Below are 20,782 nucleotides of genomic sequence, written 5' to 3'. Positions count from 1 at the left end.
CCTTTGGTCACTAGAAAAGAGGATGATGCAGAAATGTACCAACAGCCCTAATAATTAACACAGTGACTAATATCCACACATCACACATCAGCAAAGCTTCTTAATATGTAACAGCCTTACAGAACCACAAGACAGTGACAACACTTGGATGTAACTACAGCTAGTGGTGGTTCAACTTGGAGACAATACCTACAGCCTCTATATCACCACTTTGTTGAACTGTCCAGTATAGAATGAGCTTATAAATCACCCACAGAAAAGCTGAACATAATTTTACTCTTTATATGTACCTCGTTTTTCTGTATGATTTGTATGGAAATACTTGAATACATACTTGATACTTGATGGCAAAACAGTAATAAAACAGTGTTTTAGTGTTTTAATTCAATCACACGTGATAGTAACATTATTAAAATAAGCTTTATGCGGAGAGCAGCAACATTCCATGCCCACCTAAATCCATGTAAAATAAGCATTTTGCTTTTATCAGTGAGTTTATGGTGACTGGAAACGGAATTCGCGTTTTTTTGCGTGACCTTGACGCCGTCACCAGTGCGAGCAAACAGGCTCTAACCGCTTCTGAGCTCCGTGGACTGAAAACTCATTCAAGGAGCCAATCATGTAGAGACACTCTATATGGTGCTCAGTGTAGATCAGGTGGGCTGAAGATCTTAGCAGGAGGAGCCGTAGATGGGTTTGAAGATGAATTTCCTGAACGGCGAGTGCTGTTCAGAGAAACCCACTTTAATGTATAACAGCTTGCTGGTTAATCATCTGCTCCATTTTTAGACCACGGCTGTCAGGTTCCAGAGAAAAGCCACTGTTAAAATGTAAGGAAAATTGAACCTGGGCACGCTCTGTGTTACTGTGTCCTATAGCCAACCTTATGAACCACTCAACATCAGCTAAAAGAAAATAGATATATTGAGTAAGATACCATTCCCTGAACACCAGAAACGACGCAATATACCTATTGGTCAGGATTGTTGTGTGGAAAAAAAACAAATAATGACAAAAGACATGCGTGTCTTGAAGCTGTGCACCAATATGACACAATTTTTGTTGCGGACTGTGGGCTTACACAATGATATTACTGGAATATTCTTCCTCTTGTTGAGGGAAGATGTAGTTAGAGTTGCTGCAATTGAAGTCCTGCATGCAAACAAGGGGGATCAAATATTGGCAACAGTACAGGTAGGATATCCTCCTTCCCTGAATGTGCCCTTCAGCAATAATACTAATATGAGGTTGTGTGTTAGCAACAGCTGTCTTTCAGAATATGAGGACCTGTCTCTATAAGTAACTGTTCCAGTCTCTGTGTATCATGACGAGGCTGTAAGTTCAAATCGGGAAAGCTGGAAAAAAGCTGGTCAGTGGTGGCACTGCGAAGCCAGCAGCATGAGATAAAGCAATTCAGTGAGTGATGCTGGGAGAAGCTGTGCATTTGCCAGAAATATCCAGAAAACATCAAATGTGACTGATGCAGCAGGATTTTAGGAAGTTAGTCATAACTAGTGAAACATGGGGGTTATAGCATTATAGCATGGGGGTGCATCTGCTCAGTAGGACAGGGAAGCTCGCTAAGATGGAAGGAGAAGATGAGGGAGCAAAGCAGGTCAGATGCCAGAGGAAAACACCTCTTGGTACGTTTAAAACCGGGACTGGGTGATTCATGCTTCTGCAGCACAGTCAATGAAATCATAAGAATCTTTGAAGAAAAGACTCAAGAGCCACCTGGCAATTTCAGGGCTTTAATGAAATCTGCCAAGAAGAATAAAAAAGGGAAGAAAATTGTACGCTGGCAGTGTGGGAACTGGGTGGAGACTCCGCAAGAAACTGACAACAGCTTCTCCACAACAACACCTTTCTCCCTATTTTTTTAATCTATAAAGTCTTCCTATTGAGCTTTCTGATTTTGACTAAAGAAAAAAGTTAAATTTTAAAAAATAATTATAGTTCTGGAATGTTAGCAGAGGAAGAATGTTATGCTAATTTTTATGCAGATTTGCTGGAAAAAGAAAAAAGGGAGAACCATTTTTGAGAACCATCAATAACCCAGACCTCCGTCTCCCCTGTAAGGTGATGACCTTGTAAAAACAATAGTATTTAATGGAACTTTATCCAAAATCCAGCATGTTCTGTGTGCTTCATATCTGGGCTGGACTCACATGGGATATATATGCAAACACACTGCTTCTGCTTGAAACATCCAAGGTCGATTTGCAAAACCACTTAAGCTAACACAAGCATTAAAATAAGTGTATGAGGGTCACCGTTTGAAATAACATTAGTAGAGGATGTGAATGTAATTTCATATATGGCGAGTCTAGCGTATAGTAAGAGATGATATAGCTGTTCTATGGAACCAATCATTTATTTTCCTTATACTGCCCTTTGGATAACAGGCAAGATGGATTAGACCTTGGCAATGGACATTGGCTTATTAAATATGGAATCTCATGTTTTCCTTTCTGGTGAGGAAGCAGTCCAAACCAGGGGGGAGATATCACCTACAGACTCTGCTGTCCTACTGGGAGACTTCAGTGCTCATGTGGGGAATGATGGAAATGGCTGGGGGGATTTGACTGGGAAGAATGATATCCCATATCGAGAGGTGGATAATTCAGGTCCAGAAAGGAAAAAGCCAAACCAAGGCTTTGTTTCAACCAACCAGTTAAGAACTCTGCCCCCGTGACTCTTCATACTCAACGGGTTGGTGTGAAACCTGTACTTTCTGGACCTGTGATGCCCGCCTCTGCCCAGATCTCAAAATTGGGAATTATTAGACTTCTGGGTTTCATCCCGTGGGTTGTTCTTAATGAACACCATGTCTGGGCACATCAAACAATAAGCACTGAGTTGGATTCGATGCATGTGGAGGCCAAGTGGGCCAAGATGAGCAGGCAGGGTTTACTGGGAGTATCTGGCTGAAGCTCCTCTGCCACATGAATTTAACTTACCTCTGTCAGCACCAGTGAGGTGTGGGTAATGGATCCAGCTTCCCAGTAGAAGTGACCCAAATGAGGTTTCTTCACATGGTTGCTGGACTCACTCTCCGCGACAGGGTGAGGAGTTTGGGACCTCAAAATAGAGCCACCGAGCTAAATTAGAGCTGCTTCAGATTGCGAGGAGGCAGCTGATGTGGTTTGGCCTCCTATCAGGAGGCCACCCATGGAGGATTCCTGAATATGCTGCTCCAGGCTCCTCGGCCGGCTTCTGAAAGTCTGGGGATCCCCCATGACGAGCTGGAGGCCGTGGTCCTGGAAGAAGAAGCTTGGTCTGAGCTGCTTGGCATGATGCCACCATGATGCTAACCAGGAAACCAGCAGGAAGACCATGATAATGATGAATAGATTAAGTCTTCCAGATAAAAGCCCATGCTGAATACTGGAAAATATGTACATTTATTAATCTTTTACAAACAAAAAGACAAAGATGACATTCCGTAGAAATTAACTTAAAAAATATATATATTTTATCTGCTGTAATGTGGAACCCAAATGCAGAGTATCAGTGACTGACACGTTCTGTGGCCAAAAGTATGTGGACACCAGCTTGTCCAATGTTTCATGAAGAAACCATGGGTATTAATATAGCGTCTGTCCACTCTCTCTTGCTATAACTGCTCCTGCTCTTCTGGGAAGACCTTCCATTAGATGTTAGATCATTGCTTGTGGGATTCGCTGCCATTCAGGTTGCTAGGTGATTAAGTGCCTTTTTGAGATTTTTTTTCGTGGCTTGCCATTTTGCATATGAACTTCCAGATGGTTCCACTTCACTTCACTAGCAAGACAAATTTTGGGGACTGACTCGTCACAATGATGGCATCCAGTTGGAAGTTGCGAACCTCGTCTGGACTGCGAGCCAATGTGCTGCCAGTATTTCTTGCTGGTCATTGCATGGCTGTGTGCTTAATTATACACCCGTATCAGCGATGTGTGTGCTTGATTAATTAGCTAATTCCTTAGATGAACAGGGTTGTCCACATGTTTTTGGCTGCAAATCAGCAAATTTGCCAACAGTGGTCCCTGCTGGTTAGTATCGGTACTAATATTAATAGGATGATAAATTGACCAGGAAATAAGTCATTATATGGCATTAAATATTTCATTACTCTTATGAGACACGTAATATGTTGGTTTCGCTTTTTTCCCCACCCAGTCAATTGTTCTACCTAAATTAATTTTTCATTTGCATGTTGCTTCCCAAATCTTCAAGTATAATTTTTTTGAAGAATTACCCATCAGAATCATTATTACCTACATAACAGCTCAGTGTTCAGAGGTGTGCGAATAAGGTTAAAACACAGAAATGTATTTTCCATGGAAAAAGTTAGTGACTGAGCATAAGCAAACACATTCATAATTTTATTGGCTGAAAGTCAGGGAAGAAAATATCACTTAGAATAAAAGAATTAAATGTATTCAGCCATAACCACCTGTACAATCAGTCCTTTTGACAATGCTGGCGTTCAAGGGCAAAAGTTACCAGCCGTTTGATAATAAGTCCTCTAGTATTAACGATAAACAAAGCAAGAGGGTAATTTCCAGTCATACATTTGTCAAAACACGGGATCCAAGTACCGCTTTAGACATTTTCCAGTCTAATCTGGACACACTCAGAACCCCAAACAGAAACAGCTACTCTGTGGCCCAGAAACAAGCAGAGGTACCCCAGAGATCTCGAAAGGTATCAAAGAGCAATCAAACAGTTAAAGCTACGGTCAAGTTCAGAGAGAATGATGCTAAAATCAGGACCTGACACGCGACAGTTCTTAGAGATTTACAGATAATGACCCGCATTTATCAGGCAAGTTTACAAAGAAAAAGGAAACCAAACTTTTCCTAATTTTTCAGTCCTGCACAACAAAACACACCCTCTCGATGTTGCTGTGGCGGATTCGCAAGCTCCTTTGGTTTTTAATTCATTCACTCATTCATTAAAGTTGCTTAGCTAAAAATGGTGCTTCCGGTATCTCCAAAAAATGTCTTCTTGTTGACCTGAAAAGCCTCCATGGTTGAAAAAGACCAGGAAGTGCAAATTCAAAGAACAGAATCCTCCGTTGCAGTGATTTTGACAACTGAGCTTGAGAGTGAATTCCTAAGGGATTTTATAGCTCCTATGCATGTGGTGACCACTAGGGGGAGCGGTGTCACGTAGACTTCTGTCAAGTAGAATATATACTACTAAACACGATTCTAATCGGTCTCCCCATTTAAACTAAAAAGCGGTATTCCAGAAAATCAGTCCATTTTATACATCTGTATGCATCACAATTATGATTACTAATAATTAATCAAACTTATTTTCCATTTCAAGGAATTAACTACACTTAAATACTAAAGGCTACTTAAAAAGGGCATTCCCAAAAGTATGACAAAAAAAAGACATAATAATGGTTGTTAACCATGATTATAATATTATATTACTTTAAAAATATTCTAGAACACAATTTTAGACAGAGTTAGAGAATTCAATGACTGGTCAAAAATTAGGTCTAATTTCTCTGCAGCAATATTTGGGCTGCTCTGGTGAACTATTGCCTATTTACATGGAATAGTTACCTGGCAGAGAAAAATCATAATCACAGTAGCATCTGTTAACGATGTACTTTACATTTTTAATGTATAAATACTGTATATACACATTGGATTAAAGTGGATCTAATCTGCATTAGATCAGTTTCCGCCACACATTCAACCATTTACTCTTAGTGCACAAAGCCGTAAGCGAAGGGGTCTGAAGCCACAATACCAGCACCTTGAGTCTGGAATACTGTTCTTATACATTCAGATTCCAGTGTTTAGCTGTCACAATCCATTCTGTTCAGCTTGGCTCATTGGCGTTACTCTCTGGAGCACTGGTTCCCAGCCATGGTAGGGGAAGGTCACAGTGAGTGGAGATCTTCAGCCCATCCGAGCACTAAGCTCGTGAATAAACCAATTAGTCGGCCTGACTTGTGATGAACCAGGTTAGCCTTCTTACTCAATACTGAGCCATGCACAGGCTACCACCTGGTAGTATGAGGGCTGCCAACCAGCTACGAAGATCAGTACTGCCTAACCCTAACCCTAAGCCTAACCCTTCGATTGCTCCCTAGCTATTCATCCAGCGAGTGATCCTCTTGCGCCTGCCTCAAACGGGCCAGGATGTGCTTTTTTGGGAACTTCAGTGTGGTGCAGCCGAATCGGCTGACCCCTCCAGTGTCCACCGGCAGCTTCTCGCGCCGCTGGACCCAGCTGCGCCAGCCGGGCTTCCAGCAGTACACGCTGTCGTAGAGGCGGGTGCTGTTCTCCCCGCCGAGCACGTAGATCCTGCGCTTCCAGCGGGCCACGCCTGCCCCCGCGATGCGCCGGGGCAGCCCGGGGAACACCACAGGGCTGGGGGCCCGATCACTACCCCCGCTCCGCTCCAGGGCGCCAGCCAGCACCTCCCGCTCCCCTCCAGAGCCCCGGCCCTCCCGGAAGAAAAGCACGCGCCCAGTGGCATCCAGGGGATCCATCAGGGTGTAATTGCCATCCAGAAAGTTAGTGGCGTCCCGCATGTACCCGCCCACGGCACAAACTCCACCCCTTACCGCTACCCCTCCGGCCAGGCAGGTGGTGCCAGATTCCAGGCTCACGCGACACCAGGACCGAGTGATTGTGTGAAAGATGAGCACACCGGAATGTACCATGGCTCGGTTCTGCTCCAAGGTGGTACCCCCGAGCAGGTAAAGGCGGCCGCGCAGAGCCGCGCATGCGAAGGAGCGCAGCGGGAGTGGTAGGCGAGGCCCGGCACTCCAGCGCATTGAGGTCAGGTCCATGCTCTCGCAGGAATCCAGCAGCGCTGCCCGATTGCAGCCGCCCAGCGCGTACAAGGTTCCCCCGCAGCCCAGTAGGCCCAGCATAGCCCGCGGCTCAGCCAGCGGGGGGCACTGCAGCCAGCGGTCCCGCACCGTGTCGTACTCATGGACGGAGGATGACACTTGGTCCCCCCGCAAAATGCCCCCCGCCACAAAAAGCCGGCTCCCCACGGCGGTGCAGCCGGGGCAGAGCAGCGATCCCAGCGCCGCCAGCGTCTTCCACTTGCCGGTGGGGGGGTCGAAGCAGTCCACCGTGAAGTCGGACTCACGCAGCGACTCGTCCTCCCGGGGCTTCAGGTCCACGCACACGATCTTCTTCTCAAACATGCCCTCTCGGGGACGCATAGGGCCCCCAAAGCCCTCACCGGAGCCGACACCCAGCTCCTGGCTCAGCCGCCGGCTCTCCTTAGGGGCCAGAAGGCCGGGCCGCAGGTGTCGCAGGAGGGCAGGCATGTGTGCGTAGCGCTGTCGCGGCTGGTGTTCCGCCCAGCGCCGGGCTGCGTCGTACACCTCCACCTCCGACTCCACACCCAGCTGGTCGGAGGCCAGCAGGCTGCCCAGGGTGCCGGGATCCAGCAGCAGGAAGTCACGCTGGCGCGCCACCCGGGGGAAATGGTGGGCCACCATGCGCAGGGACGCGCGCAGCAGCAGCTGGTCGTGATGCGAATGGGCCAGCGAGTACATACCCAGGCAGTTCTCCACCGACAGGTGCTCGAACAGGAACCTGCACAGGAAGATGGGGCCTCATGTCAGAGCTAAAGCAGCAGCCTCTGTGCTGAGACAAACCCTGCAGTGACTGCATTACGGAGATCTCTCGAGAACCCGACCGCCTGTGAAAAACCAGTCACGAGTCTCCTGTCTCTGTGGACTCTTCCACAGCACTTAAAGGGGTTTGCAGGCATGATATGTGCCATGACTTTTAATTTTACCCCTAAAGCAACAAGGTGAAGTTAACCTTCTCAGCAATTCTTTCACACTCTTCCCCCCCATCCTGATCAACAGCCTCAGTGAAACCACTAGTGTTACCAAGATGCCATGGCCAATTAATAGCCAGGATTGTAGAACCTGAACAATTTGTGTTTTTTAGGGAACCAGTGTTTCAGTACACTTTCTCAGCCCAACGTTTCTTTACTAGGTGTTCATCTTGGTCACCTCGAGCACAGCTCCTGCAGGGGCATCACTTGGAGTCGATTGGCCGCCACAAACAAATCCTCCGCTGTTTCCAAGCTGAGTCCTGCCTTCCCAGTATAGATAAACTGGATGACTGTGTCCATAATAGAAGGAGTGACTTCCTCTAGTCTGATTTCGGCAAGGCGGGACTCTACCAGAGGGCTGGTGAACATGGCACGGAAATATGGGCTGACAGCAGCCAGGAGAACTCTAGAAGAAAAGATAAAAAATATCTCAGTCCACCGTAACCCAATAAGGGTCACACCATGCAGCACAACACTGAACATGAAGCGTACGGTCAAAAAAAAAAACGCCTGACTGACATTCACTGTGAGTCTGACAGCAGCACAACAAGGCCTGTCTTGCTGAGTATGTTCCCATATGCACCATTGTGTGAGAGACTCACCTGTGACACATGAACCTCTGTCCCTCGACTAAGAGAGTCACGTCGCATAGCTGCTGCGCGTCAAGAAGCTGCTTCAGTCCTGGCAGAGTTGCAGAGAAAGGAGGAGAGCTCTGACCACAGATCAAGCCAAAATGCTGCTACGATCACAAATACTCAGATGCAATCTGTGCCACCTCACCATGTGTGACATAGTCCCCCAGGGGTGTGGTGCTGTCATCGGGGAAGTCTTCCTCCTCCGAGTCACTGTCTGAGAGTGGCTCACCGCCCCCACCGGTGCCGTCCTGCCAGGGCTGGGGTTTCCACGTCACACCCCCACCCCGCATGGTGCTCATCTGCCACAGTCATATTCCTCCATCACTAAAAGTCAAGTCTATCACTCACCAGATCATGCAACAGAGTGGCTAGTCACAGAGCACATCTGAGAACAGTGTGATGACATCTAGGCTCCATATGTCAGGCAACGTGCAAAAACGGAACTGTAAGTAAGCTTACCTGTACAAGCTTTACAGACATTCTATTAATAAAATGATAGGCAAACACATCATTTAATAGAAAGGAAGAAGGATACCACGTAATGAAAAAGGTAGCAGCAATTTAAGAGTTACACACTGCATGACATCTCCGAGAAGCTACATATGAAGAAGCACCTGACATTTTCAAGTTCCTTACCCTGGTCAACTGACGTCAGCTGGCTAATTAATTTCTCCTTCGTGCTGTCAGTGGCCCCCCTTCCTCCTGTTAACTTTCTAAATCCTTCACAGTAACGGTAAGTGCGTAAATAAGTGGGCACATTTAATTTCAGTCATTTGGACAGAACATTGGTGCGGCCGACCGTCTTTCTCGCTGTCCGGTCGCCTTACAACCGACTCGCCCTGGATTGAGACTGTCCGGTGCATCACGGCTCGTAAGGCATATGTCACGGACATGTAAGTAAAACAGTTGGCCCGGTACCCTTTCTGACAGCTCCTGTATCCTCCACCTTCTGCACAGACACTCCCGTCCCCCGCCTCGTCTTCTTCCTTTTCTACCTAAGCCGTGACTTAACGTCTCTGTGAATTACACTGACGCATTAGTGGATGCGACATTACCTGAAAGAGCAAGGTACCTAACTTAGGCTGTTAGCCTGCAATACAAGCACACGCTTTAATTCCATGAAGGGGACGACACACTAGTCATGTCGGAACCGCACTGGAGGTTTCCACCTCCCCGATTGGCTGGCCTATGATCCCGGAAAAGGAAGTGACGTTTTTGGTTTGGGTTCCTGTTCCAGTTGTGTAGTTCGGTTTGAGCAAGAACGTCCGGTTTCAGTAGATGTGTTTCTCGTGGTGGAATGCTGCATTTGACTTTGCAGACATGTATGGTAGCATGTTGAGCCTCTGCTTAAACTGCAGCCCTTAAATTATGTTATCGGACTTATAATGGTCACCGGTATTACTGTTGACGGTATCTCAAATCTGATAGGCTGTCATTGTTATTCCGCCCATTATTAAATTTACATGCTTCCGTCTAAAAATGGCGGCCCATTTCGGCAAGTTAATTTGTGTAGGTACATGCGGTGTTTTGAGATCGAGTTTTTCGCTTTCCGTCTTTCGTGCTTCTGCTCTTGTTCTTTCACGCCGTCGTGCCCACAGCCTGCGGAGTAGCCTCTACGAGCATGTTCGGGATGGGTATAGCGATAAGCCGCAGCTGGATATGCGATATGTCTGTGAAGAGACTGACAAAGTCATCGCTAATGTAGAGAAAAGGAAAGGTGAACTTCGAGGGGAGGATGTCCCGGAAATAGTGAGTTTGACTCATTGCCGTTTTTACACTGTATCTGTCTAAATTCTTGCGTGTTATGTGAATTATGCTTGAAATGTAGCAGTATAGTCAGTAATCATAGTACTCTGTGTTTGCATAGTATTTTGTGTAGTATCATGTAAGTATTGTGAGTATATTTTGATCGGTATAGTATGCGGTTTTGGTGTGGTTTCATTTGCATGTAAACGGCATGTGGTATTTGTGAATTTCGTGAGTTTGACGAGAAGGCAGTAAACCTTTCAACCTGAAAGTCGGTACCTCAAGTTTACAAGGGGACCTGCTAATCTGACTTATAACTCTCAAGTGTCAGGCTCTGTATGCGTGGAAAAATTGGAATAAAATGTCTGTCATGTAAGACAACATTTCCTAGATGCTTCCAGGATCACTTGTATGCTAGACCAGCTCCACATTAGATGATCTAAGTAGACTGTTTATGTAGAATTTAAAGTAAATATTTGAGTTGATTCTCAGCTTAGGTTAATTAGCTTCACATCTTCGCTTCGGAGGAGAAAAGCATGAGTGTTAATGTGTTGAATGTTTCTGGTGTGGGGCTCACTCTCTTGCAGGTGTCAGTCTGGCAGCAGCTACAGCAGGTGAAAGTGGAGATTGCAAAGCTGGAACAGAAGAAGACTGAAATCAGCAACAGAATTCGAGCTTTAGTGGTCTGTGTATCTCATATCTGTCAATGACAAAGGGGCAAAGCTGATGCTTTACGTGATTGTATACTGTACTTAACATATAACACATTTGTTTTAATCCTGTAAATAGAGTTCTAGAGATGTTGCAGTGGTTGTCAACTTATGCTTTAATGGAACCTGTTGCTTAAAAGTGATGAATTATTTTCATTGCAGGATCAGTATGACAAGAAAATGTTGCCTGCTGTAAGTAATTCGAGTACACTTCACAATTTCTTTTCCTACTTTTGTGTTAATGCAAATTAATAATTAACATATATGTGTGTGTGCGCAATATTTCATAAAAAAAATATTCCCCTCTACAAATATTGCGATTGCATATAGCTATGGAAACTGTGTGTGTGATATAGCTTAAATCATCTATATTCTTTCATTTAATAGCTAAGTAAAGCTAATTAATGAATTGTCTACTGGGGGTTGGATCTGGTTTGAGGGTCTGTATATTTTGAGCACTTGATGGCTCAATAGAGCCCCCTGGCGTTGATATTGGAATTGCAGTCTGAGAATTTGAATCAAGATTGATCAGTAACACCCAATTTCACTTTCTCAGCTGCCAGAATACCAGCAAGCAAGGGCAGAAGGACGAGAGGTCCGCAACAGCTTAAACAAACTGTACCCCCAGGAAACTGAGCTGGAGATGGAGCATTTTGTTCGAGCCCTGCTTCTACCCAACACTACACACCCTAGTGTGGTAAGGCATGAAGCACCAGTGTATTGAGACACACTGGAATATGAGAATGAGGAAAAACATGCATTATCTGCTGAACACTGATGCATTTACATATACCCCAGTGCCAGAGGTGGGTAATCTAGATCAAAAAAGTAAAAATCCAAGATTTTGTTTCAATCATCCAGTTGAGTTTAAAGAGTCACAGAGTACTGGTTGGTTGAAACAAAATCTTGGTCTAGGTTTTTACTTTCTGCACATGAATTATCTACCTTTGCCCAATGCCATGTAGTGGCTTTGTAGTCAAGTGTCAAGATCAATGTAAAATGTGCCGTTGAGGTACTGAAATTGCGTATGTTGTTACGTACATGTCTAAGTGCTTCAGTGACAATGGACACTGGGTAAACAAAACAGCACGAATCACTGAGAGACATCAGTACAAAGGCTGACCCATGGCAACACATGAGGCATCATCTCTGAGACGGCGATAAGCATACGGAGCTGCTGAATACCTTCCGATACCTTCTTTACAGATGCTGGCCCAGTGGGCTGTTGTACAAAGGAGTAAGGAACTGCCCCCGATATGTTTCGACTTATCCCTCGACTTTACAGTGATACAGTGATTAATTGGAGTCATGTGACTTGAATAAATGTGTTGATTTGTCCATTTTTTTGTGTGTTTCTTTGCTATTTCTCTTCCTCCTCTCATGCCATTACACCTAACCATATACCCAGTCTTCTATGATCTGGCATCTTTTCACTGATGTCCATTGGAAATTGTACACATTTTTTGTGAAACTTATTCCTGTCCTTCCCTTTAAACCTGGCAATGTAGATCCCGTCCCAAGTAAACCCAGACTGTTTGCTGCACCGATCAGGGCGATTCGCACTCGTACACTGATGGCCTTATTATTTCTCAGCCAGAAGGGGATGAGACTCACGCCAAAGTAGTGGAGCTGGTTGGCCAGAAACCTGGTAAGGTTACCGGAAGTTCTGCTTTGATAACACCATGTTTTCTGAGTGTCTGGGCTCCGTCACCCCATATTTCAACCTGTCAGCGATTCGGTTTCAGGCAGAAGCCTATGTGGACAAACTTAGAATGTAGCTTTTATAATTATGCCTATTAAACATTTAAAGATTGCGTTTGGCTGAATATAAATTGCTCTAGTAAAAGATGTAGCAGTTAGTCTTGCCTGGACTGTCTCATGCTGTCTAGACAAGCTGTGCCAACATTTATTTAGAGGTTTGCAACCTGGCCTGCAGGAATAGTTTTCTTCTAATTGGCTCCAATACATTGTTATGGCCAGACGGTAACGGCGCTGTCCACAAAGACCAAGGCTGTCTGCCTTGCCGAGTGGAGCTGACTAATAATCTATTGTTCACTGTGTGATGTGAATGTGGTCGTGTTTTTTATATTCTAGAGTTTGACTTCAAAGTGAAAGGCCACCTGGAAATTGGAGAACAGCTTGACCTTATCAGGCAAAGGTCAGAGATCAGCGATACTCGCAGTTCGTCTGTGTCCCCTCTCCTCCTCGTTCTTGCCCAGTACTGTAGTGCAGTATGTTAATTACATTGAAATGATGTGTGGTTGAGTAACTCGTTGTTCCGTTGGTGGACTTGAAATGGAAACTGAACCATGTTCTTAAAGTAATATGCAGTTCCTGTCTGTGTTCCTGTACTAGATAAGTGGTTATAGAAAACGGATGAATGCATAGATGAATGAATGGATAGATGATGGATGGATGTATTAATGAGTTTTTTCGAGGCTCATTCGTTCGACACAATGTTCTGCTTGTGAGGGTGACATTACTCGATTGCTCGTTAAAGTTGCATGAGCTTGCTTTGTTGGTTCTGGTTGGCATTGTGCTCCCAGACACGGAAACCCTTTGTCTCACATCTCTTCCCCTTCATGCGTTCTGTACCCTCCTCTATTTTATCTCTCTTTTATATTGTGGTTTTGGCAACAGAGCACCATTTTTGAAAATGTACTCCCGGCCTATTTGAATGAGACGTACAAGTCTAGAATCGGAGAAATCGCTTAAATGTTGCCTGCGTCTGTTTGCCAGATCCAATGCCCAGTCAGCATCTGTCTGTTACTAGTCTGACTCAGACACGCAAAAGGCATAAACTTAAGCTATCTTAAGTTAGCTAGCTTAAGCTTACGACCACCATCCTATAGGAATATCCCTTTATAGCTGTTACCTACCATCCGCTTTGAAATGAAGTTAGTTTCTGTTCAGTTAAATGGCTCCATTGGCATGATGAGTGTCACGTGCATTGACAATAGATGCGATAATGATAATGGTTCTAATACTCTTAACGTATTCATTCCTTTCTGTCCCACTCAGACGTCTGGCTCACATATCGGGTCACAGGTCCTACTATCTGCGGGGAGCCGGGGCCCAACTCCAGACGGCTCTGCAGAACTTTGCTTTGGACTTCCTTCAACAAAGGGTATGTAAGGATGGTGTCTGTGTGTAGCTGTCCCTTAAGTTTAGTGGGGGGGGGTGTGTCTTTAATCACAGTGCCTGCGACTTAATTGGCCTCAGTCACCATCTCAGGCTTGTCTTGAGGCAACTTCCTCAGACAAATGGCCGTCTGTTTCTTTGAGGAAAATTTACTGGTTAGAAAGCCTGGGAATGTTTATCACCCGTAAAGCCTTTCGCTTGGTAGTTTTGGGAATTAACTCACTAGTCACATGCTAACTAGTCAGGTGACAAAGTACAGTTGTGTTACCGGGACTGTACTATTGGTACATAAGGGGCACCACCCTGTTCATTCAACAAAATTTGACTATGTAGGAATTGATAGGTCTAGTTGGACTGGAAAGTTTGTATGTTTATGATAGTAGTTGCATTGAGTAGTTGCATTGAGTTTGTATGTTTAGGATAGTAGTTGCATTTCAGGTGGATTCTGGAATAGCAACATGTTAAGGAAAGAAAAGTGGTGTCAGTTTAATGCTTAGTTTGACGTTGCCATAGTATTTTTGGAGAATTACTAGCAGGTTGCATAAGGGTTCCCGATGGCTCTGATTCCTCAAGGAAAATGAATAAATTGTAAAGTAATTGGGTTTTAAGATTGAGTCTGTAGATGGAAAGAGTTAAGATTAGGTAGAGGAACAAATACCAATAATTCGACATAGTTTTGGTAGAGTAAGACATTTTCACTAGCAGTATGGCAATTTGCAATTGACTTTTACCTTGTAAGAATGGTTTTGAGAAAGTCCATAGAACTCAAGAACCTCAGAATTCAAATTTCAGAAATGAGATTTGCAAAATGCCCCTTCATGTGGGTCATGGAGCAGAAGTGAGACTGTCGGAAATAACCTTGATGGCGAAAGTCCACTACAGGCCTGGGAAGGAGCTGACACTCGGAGATGAACGAGGTCTTTGTTCATGCAGAAGGCTTCTGAGAATGATCACATGAAGATGAGCCTGTACTGTTGTGCATTTTGACCTCCTCCACAGGGTTTTGTCCCCATGGTTGTGCCTGACATGCTGAAAGCAGCTGTGTTTGTGAGTATAAGCCGTCTTCCTTCTGCATGAGCTCAGAACCACCACTTGTTCCCATGTTAATCGCTAAGAGCCACAGTGTCGCAATACGCACACTTGACCGTTCTTGTGTCATTCTTGCCACGCCCCAAATATCAATGAAGCATCAGTTGCATCCTTGGCAAACAAGACTCCCATGATTCATTGCATCCCATGTTCATTCATGGGAGGCAAGTTAGCAAGACCGCTCTTGCCAAGACCACAAGTACGATCTTTATGTTCTTGGTACTGAGAAACATCCATGTCCGGGTTCACATTTGGCAAGAGATCAGTAACACGAAGCCTAGTTGCCTTCTTGGTCTTTTTAAGGTAATATACATTAGAAATTCTCTTGACGTATCTTAATGCTAAATACATTCAGAAAAGGTGTCTAGATGCCTTTTACCTAAAGCCTTGGCAGTTGGAGAATTTTGTTGGTGTTCAGTGACCTACTGTTGCAGGAGTGGAGCATCGGCCATTACGCAGCTGGCTGCAGCTGTTCTTCTATGGACGTTATTGCACTCTTGCTGTACTGATGCTCCGCAGTGGTACATCTATCAGTGATGGTGACCGACCTCTTTCTCACAGGAAGGCTGCGGGATGCAGCCACATGCTCATCATTCCCAGGCCTACTCCCTGGACCCGTCCCGCTACCCTGACCTCCGACTGGCTGGCACTGGTGAGGTGGGCATTGCAGGTGAGCACGTCAGGTTGGGCTAGGGGTCTTCAGCCCTCGTTTCCCCCAGGCGCCCCAGTGGAGTTCACCCATCAGTATCTGTTAGAGTTGGACTCACCTGGTTTTGGCCACTGTGGTGGTGTAGTGGTTAGTACGTCTCAAGGGTTGTTCAATATAATAATAATAATCGATACTTTATTGATCCACATGGGGAAATTGTCTTTACGCCTCCCTCAGCTTGCTCTTTGTAGAATAACAGAACAATTTCTTTTAGCGTTGAGCAAATCCTTTCACTTGAACTTTTAAACCATTTTAAACCCAACTTAAGCTGTTCACACAATGTATATGATGATATACAGCTCTGGAAAACTTAGACCACAGCAACATTTTTAGCTTCACTTAACTCTCAGTTTATGGGAATGCGTGTAAAATGTCCATGTTTTTGACTCCAACCTGGCTTCCCTGCTTCTCATTGATGAAGGGCTTCTTCCTGGCTTTATGGGTCTTTAAGGGCGTCTAGGACTCCTAGCTGTCTTAAATACCTTAGCAGTGCACTTCACACCACTTAATGCTTCCCATTCTTTTTGAAGGTCACTTGATGTCATCCTCCAATTCATGAGGCACTGACGCATAAGTTGACGGTCATCTCTAGCATGAGAAAGTTGCTTCTGCCCTCTTCCTAGCTGGTTTTTGGTCATTGTCGTCTTCTTCACCTTGTTCTTGTGTACTGCTGTCTTAGGCTGCTTCCAGGCTCAAAGTTTCTGCCTTGCAGCATAGCCGTCCGCTAGCAAAACCAGGATTAAACCAGCATTAAACCAGGATTTAAGAATGCAGGTTTTTTAAAAATATAGAATGGCCTATTAATTTTTTTCCAGAGCTGTAAGTTTGTCCAGATAAGTGCTGGTATCTTCAGTCACGGTGGATTAAGCCTTTTTGTTTCTGATGATGTATTTATAGTTTGTAAGATGTGTGTGCTGTAGCTGTCCGGGGAAGCAGGCTGTTTGTGGGAAGGATTATTCACTCCCGACACCTGTTTACAGGTTATTTCATGGATCACGCTGTGAACAGCAAGGACCTGCCAATCAGGTGAGTCCCACTGTGCTGCCATTTGCTCTTGGGGGCCATTTCTCACCGCCGTGGTGGAGGAAGAGGCCGTGGGGGATTGGAAGCAGCCTCCGCTCTGCACCTGCGTGCATGACAAGCGTCTGCCGCAGCGTTTTCTCTGCAGACGCCTCCCCTCACCAGCTTCTGCGGTGCTGCTGATGCAGCTTTAACAAGCAACGCAGTGTTAGCCTAGCACTGCTCCATCCCAAACTCGATGAAACCCTTTAAATAGCGTAACAATAGCCCTTTGGTTTAACAACATTCTTGCCCTGTCTTACTCAGCCAAAAAAAAATGCCTACGAACACTTCAGAGCAAATGCTCTGTGGAGTTTTCTAGGTGCTGCCTGGACGGAATTTGCTCGTTGTCCCGGCTATGTCCCGGCTATGTCCCGGCTATGTCCCGGCTATGTCCCGGCTATGTCCCGGCTATGTCCCGGCTATGTCCCGGCTAGGTCCCACTAATGGCGGTGTCTCGCTAGCGGACTTTTTGTTTTTGGTGGCTAATGTGCTTTTCACTGCCAAAGTGGCTGTTAGCTATGAGTCTAACAGAGTCCATGTGTGTAGGACGGTGTGCTGCAGCACGTGTTACCGGGCAGAGACGGACACCGGCAGAGAGCCCTGGGGGCTCTACAGAGTCCATCAGTTCAACAAGGTGAGCATGGGCCGTGCTCGCAGCCTTCGGGGTGGTAGCCCGTTCACAGCATGATTCCTTCGCACGTTAGTGGTCATTTACAGCTCACTCCTTTGGTTTAGTGATGCGCCGGATCACAATGTTTCCGTCAACAATGGACCACATTTACGACGGGAGAATTCCTGTCATAGTGCATCGCATTTCTCACATATTTGTGGTGATGCTGACATCAACAAACCTTTTGCTCTTCCTGTCGTATAACAGTACATATAGCGCATACAATTGTGTACTGTACATAATACTCACTAATAAATTACTGTTGTATGTATTCACTATGCTGTAGTTTTTATCGTTGTTTTGGAGTATACGCTTTCTACTTGTATAAAAAAAGTTTACTGTAGCCTAGGTGTGTAGTACGCTTTAGAATCTAGGTTTGTGTAAGTATGATGTTCTCACGACGACTGAATCATAAGCCACGTATCACTGCAGTTTAACGCAACACCGAAATGGGTCTTTGGGCAACATAAGCAGGTGGAAAAGTGAGTGTGTGTGTGTGTGTGTGTGTTTTAGTCAGATGTTTATTCAAACACAAAAAAAAAGGTTTTTTTTATTCAGGTCCATTAAGTTAGCAAGAATGAGCAAATATTAATATTTATGGGGAATTCAAAGTGAATAGAGACAGCTGTTGTAAACATAAAAAATTCATTTTAAAAGGGTTTGAGTGAGGTTCCCTTTGGGAGCAAGAGTTGTTGCCTGGTCACATGGTGTTAGCAAACGACACGGAAAATGCTGCTCGGTGGTCAACTAGACAGGAGATATCAAGCTAGTATGTTCAGACACAGCTGCCCTGGGGACGTCCTGTTTCATGTTGTTGTGCTTTAATGAGCAGCTGTATTGGCTGAATGTGGCGTCTGTGTAAACATTTCCTCAGCTAGCCGTATGTCAGCAGTGGCAGCCGGTTGATCATCGTGTCTCTTTCTGATCCTTCTGCGTACAGGTCGAGATGTTCGGGGTGACGGCGAACGAGACGGGCGAGGAGAGTTCGCGGCTGCTGGAGGAGTTCGTCTCTCTGCAGAAGCAGATATTCTCTGCGCTGGAGCTTCATTACAGGTCTCGCTGACCTTTCTGCTCGGCCCCGTGCGATCTGTCTGCCCGCTTCGTCTGCTACTCGGGTAGTCACCCCTCCCCCCCTCCCCTCCCCTCAGAGTGCTGGACATGCCCACCCAGGAACTAGGGCCCCCGGCTCATCGGAAATTCGACATCGAGGCCTGGATGCCGGGGCGAGGCAGCTACGGCGAGGTGTGCAAAGGCCGCTTAGGGCTAGCTACATATATAGGGGGTGGACTGGAGTCCCCGGGGGGGGAATCCCACTACAACACAGAGAGAACATGCAACCTCCACGCATGTTGAGCTGCGGCAGACACTCATACTCTAATCCCACAGGTGTGAGGCAGCTGTGCTAACCACTGCGCCACCATGACGCCCGGTTTTGCAGTCTTTATAAGCTTTTCCTCTCTTTATTCTTGCCCAACCCTTCGAAACTGTCCGAAGTACTTTTCTATATCATACAACCTGTTACTCCTATCAGGTTTGTACTTAAGGCTGCCTCAGATTTATTTGATTTACTGAGCATATTCATGTGTCTGACCTTTGTCGCGTAATGCAGTTATAAAAGTGCTATACTTGTATGCATCGGTGTGTAGTTCCCTTTGGACTGCATGCCTGGTAAATGTACCAAGGCAGAGTGTAGCTGTGCATTATGTCATCGTGGGGATTCAGAGCTCATTAGTGGAGCTGGGGAGTAAAACCAGAATAGCAGCTGCAGTAGGCATCACGGTGGCCTGGTGACGCAGTGGAGGCACCGAAGCCTTCAATCTCCCAAGTTTTAGTGGTACCACAAGCAGTCCATCCTGGCGCCCCCCCCCTACACCGACCCCCCCCTACACAGCCCCCAGTGCTTCCCGGGCCTCATTGTGACGGATTAGATATGCGGAGGTCATCTGTGGGCTAAAGCATCTGATCTCTTTTTAGATCTCCAGCGCTTCTAACTGCACAGACTACCAGAGTCGACGGCTGAACATCCTGTACGAGGGAGAGGGGGGGAGCCTGCATTACGGCCACACGGTAAGAACCACCGTAGGGGGTACGAAGGCCATCTGTTATCACAAGCAAGGTGGATTGTAGCAGAGAATAATAAAGCATCTGTTTTTCCCCAATAAATCTGTTCTCACATGGAGAAAAAGGGATGGTGTGGGCCCTGCAGCGAGAAGCATCTCTGCTTTCTACGGATAACGTCCTATTTTATTTATTTAGCAGACACTTTTACCCAAAGTGATGCACAATTGAGAAAGCAGGGTAGCCGTCCCTGGCCGGGGTCTGGCCTTGCTCAGGGGCCTAATGGCAAAATCGCTCTGCCAATGCTGAGATTCGACCCAGCAATCTCCCGATTATTGGCATAGAGTCCTAACCCTCTGAGTCACGCACATCATCCCCCCCCCCCCCCCCCCAATTTAAGTATGTGATGCAGATTAGCGTTAGCATTAGCATTGTTTACTACGCCAGCTAGTCTGCAGAGCCACGCTAGAAAACGGTTATTGTCGCTGCGAGTTGAATGCCATGTTGGCTGACGGTAACATCTGGGCCGTCCGTTTCCGCTACCCCAGGTGAACGCCACCGCAGTGGCCATCCCTCGCACTGTCATCGCCATTCTGGAGACCCACCAGAACAAGGTATGGGATTATCCTGCCTCAGGTTTGACAACATTAATGGTATGATGAGTAATAGAGTTGACGGCATGTATTGCACATTCATTTGTTCCTCTCCCCCCCCCCCCCCCCCCCCCTTAGGATGGTACTGTGCGAATACCTCGTGCCCTGCAGCCCTACATGAGATCAGAAGTCATCCAGAACCCCAATTATGCTCCACTGAAGTATATCGGACCAAATCAGCCGAGCCGAGTTCGCCATCTTGGCCCTGAGTTGAGATGATGACGATGTGCGAGCGGAGCAGTACTAATGGTTACCTGGCTCACTTGAAACCTTTTCCGCTGCAGAGATGCCTAAGCTGTGTGTGTGACCAGTCTAATCATGTAAATATATTTAAACTCACACCTTTAAAATGATCATCTTCATTTCTGTGAGCTGGAAACCTGTTTTTGCGCTGTCCCAGCTCCAATCACACTTGTGCCGGGTATTCGGTGTTCTTGATTGTTTGGTTCATGCGTGCTTAGATATACCGCCGGTCAAACCTAAGGTGAGCC

General features: G+C 45.9%; 2 protein-coding genes across 2 annotated transcripts; one reads left to right on the top strand and one right to left on the bottom strand.

Annotated features, from left to right (window-relative positions):
- Nucleotides 1–4,354: 4,354 nt before the first annotated feature.
- Nucleotides 4,355–9,630, bottom strand: LOC111854938 (kelch repeat and BTB domain-containing protein 8). Its single transcript, XM_023833443.2, has 5 exons — nt 9,090–9,630; nt 8,599–8,752; nt 8,421–8,499; nt 7,997–8,224; nt 4,355–7,568 (listed from the first exon to the last, which is right to left on the bottom strand). Exons 2-5 carry the CDS (start codon nt 8,750–8,752, stop codon nt 6,101–6,103), a joined length of 1,929 nt encoding a protein of 642 aa, XP_023689211.2. The 5' UTR covers nt 9,090–9,630; the 3' UTR covers nt 4,355–6,100.
- sars2 (seryl-tRNA synthetase 2, mitochondrial) lies at nt 9,616–20,641 on the top strand. The gene is made up of 16 exons (XM_023833444.2): nt 9,616–10,202; nt 10,787–10,882; nt 11,072–11,101; nt 11,466–11,606; nt 12,503–12,557; nt 13,004–13,067; nt 13,931–14,036; nt 15,050–15,097; nt 15,701–15,809; nt 16,829–16,874; nt 17,457–17,544; nt 18,521–18,633; nt 18,729–18,822; nt 19,555–19,647; nt 20,187–20,252; nt 20,370–20,641. Exons 1-16 carry the CDS (start codon nt 9,933–9,935, stop codon nt 20,508–20,510), a joined length of 1,560 nt encoding a protein of 519 aa, XP_023689212.2. The 5' UTR covers nt 9,616–9,932; the 3' UTR covers nt 20,511–20,641.
- Nucleotides 20,642–20,782: the final 141 nt, after the last annotated feature.

This window comes from Paramormyrops kingsleyae, chromosome 17 (assembly GCF_048594095.1).
Source record: "Paramormyrops kingsleyae isolate MSU_618 chromosome 17, PKINGS_0.4, whole genome shotgun sequence".
Classification (NCBI taxonomy): domain Eukaryota; kingdom Metazoa; phylum Chordata; class Actinopteri; order Osteoglossiformes; family Mormyridae; genus Paramormyrops; species Paramormyrops kingsleyae.
Note: the sequence above shows the minus strand (reverse complement) of the source record. Positions and strands in the feature narration are given on the sequence as shown.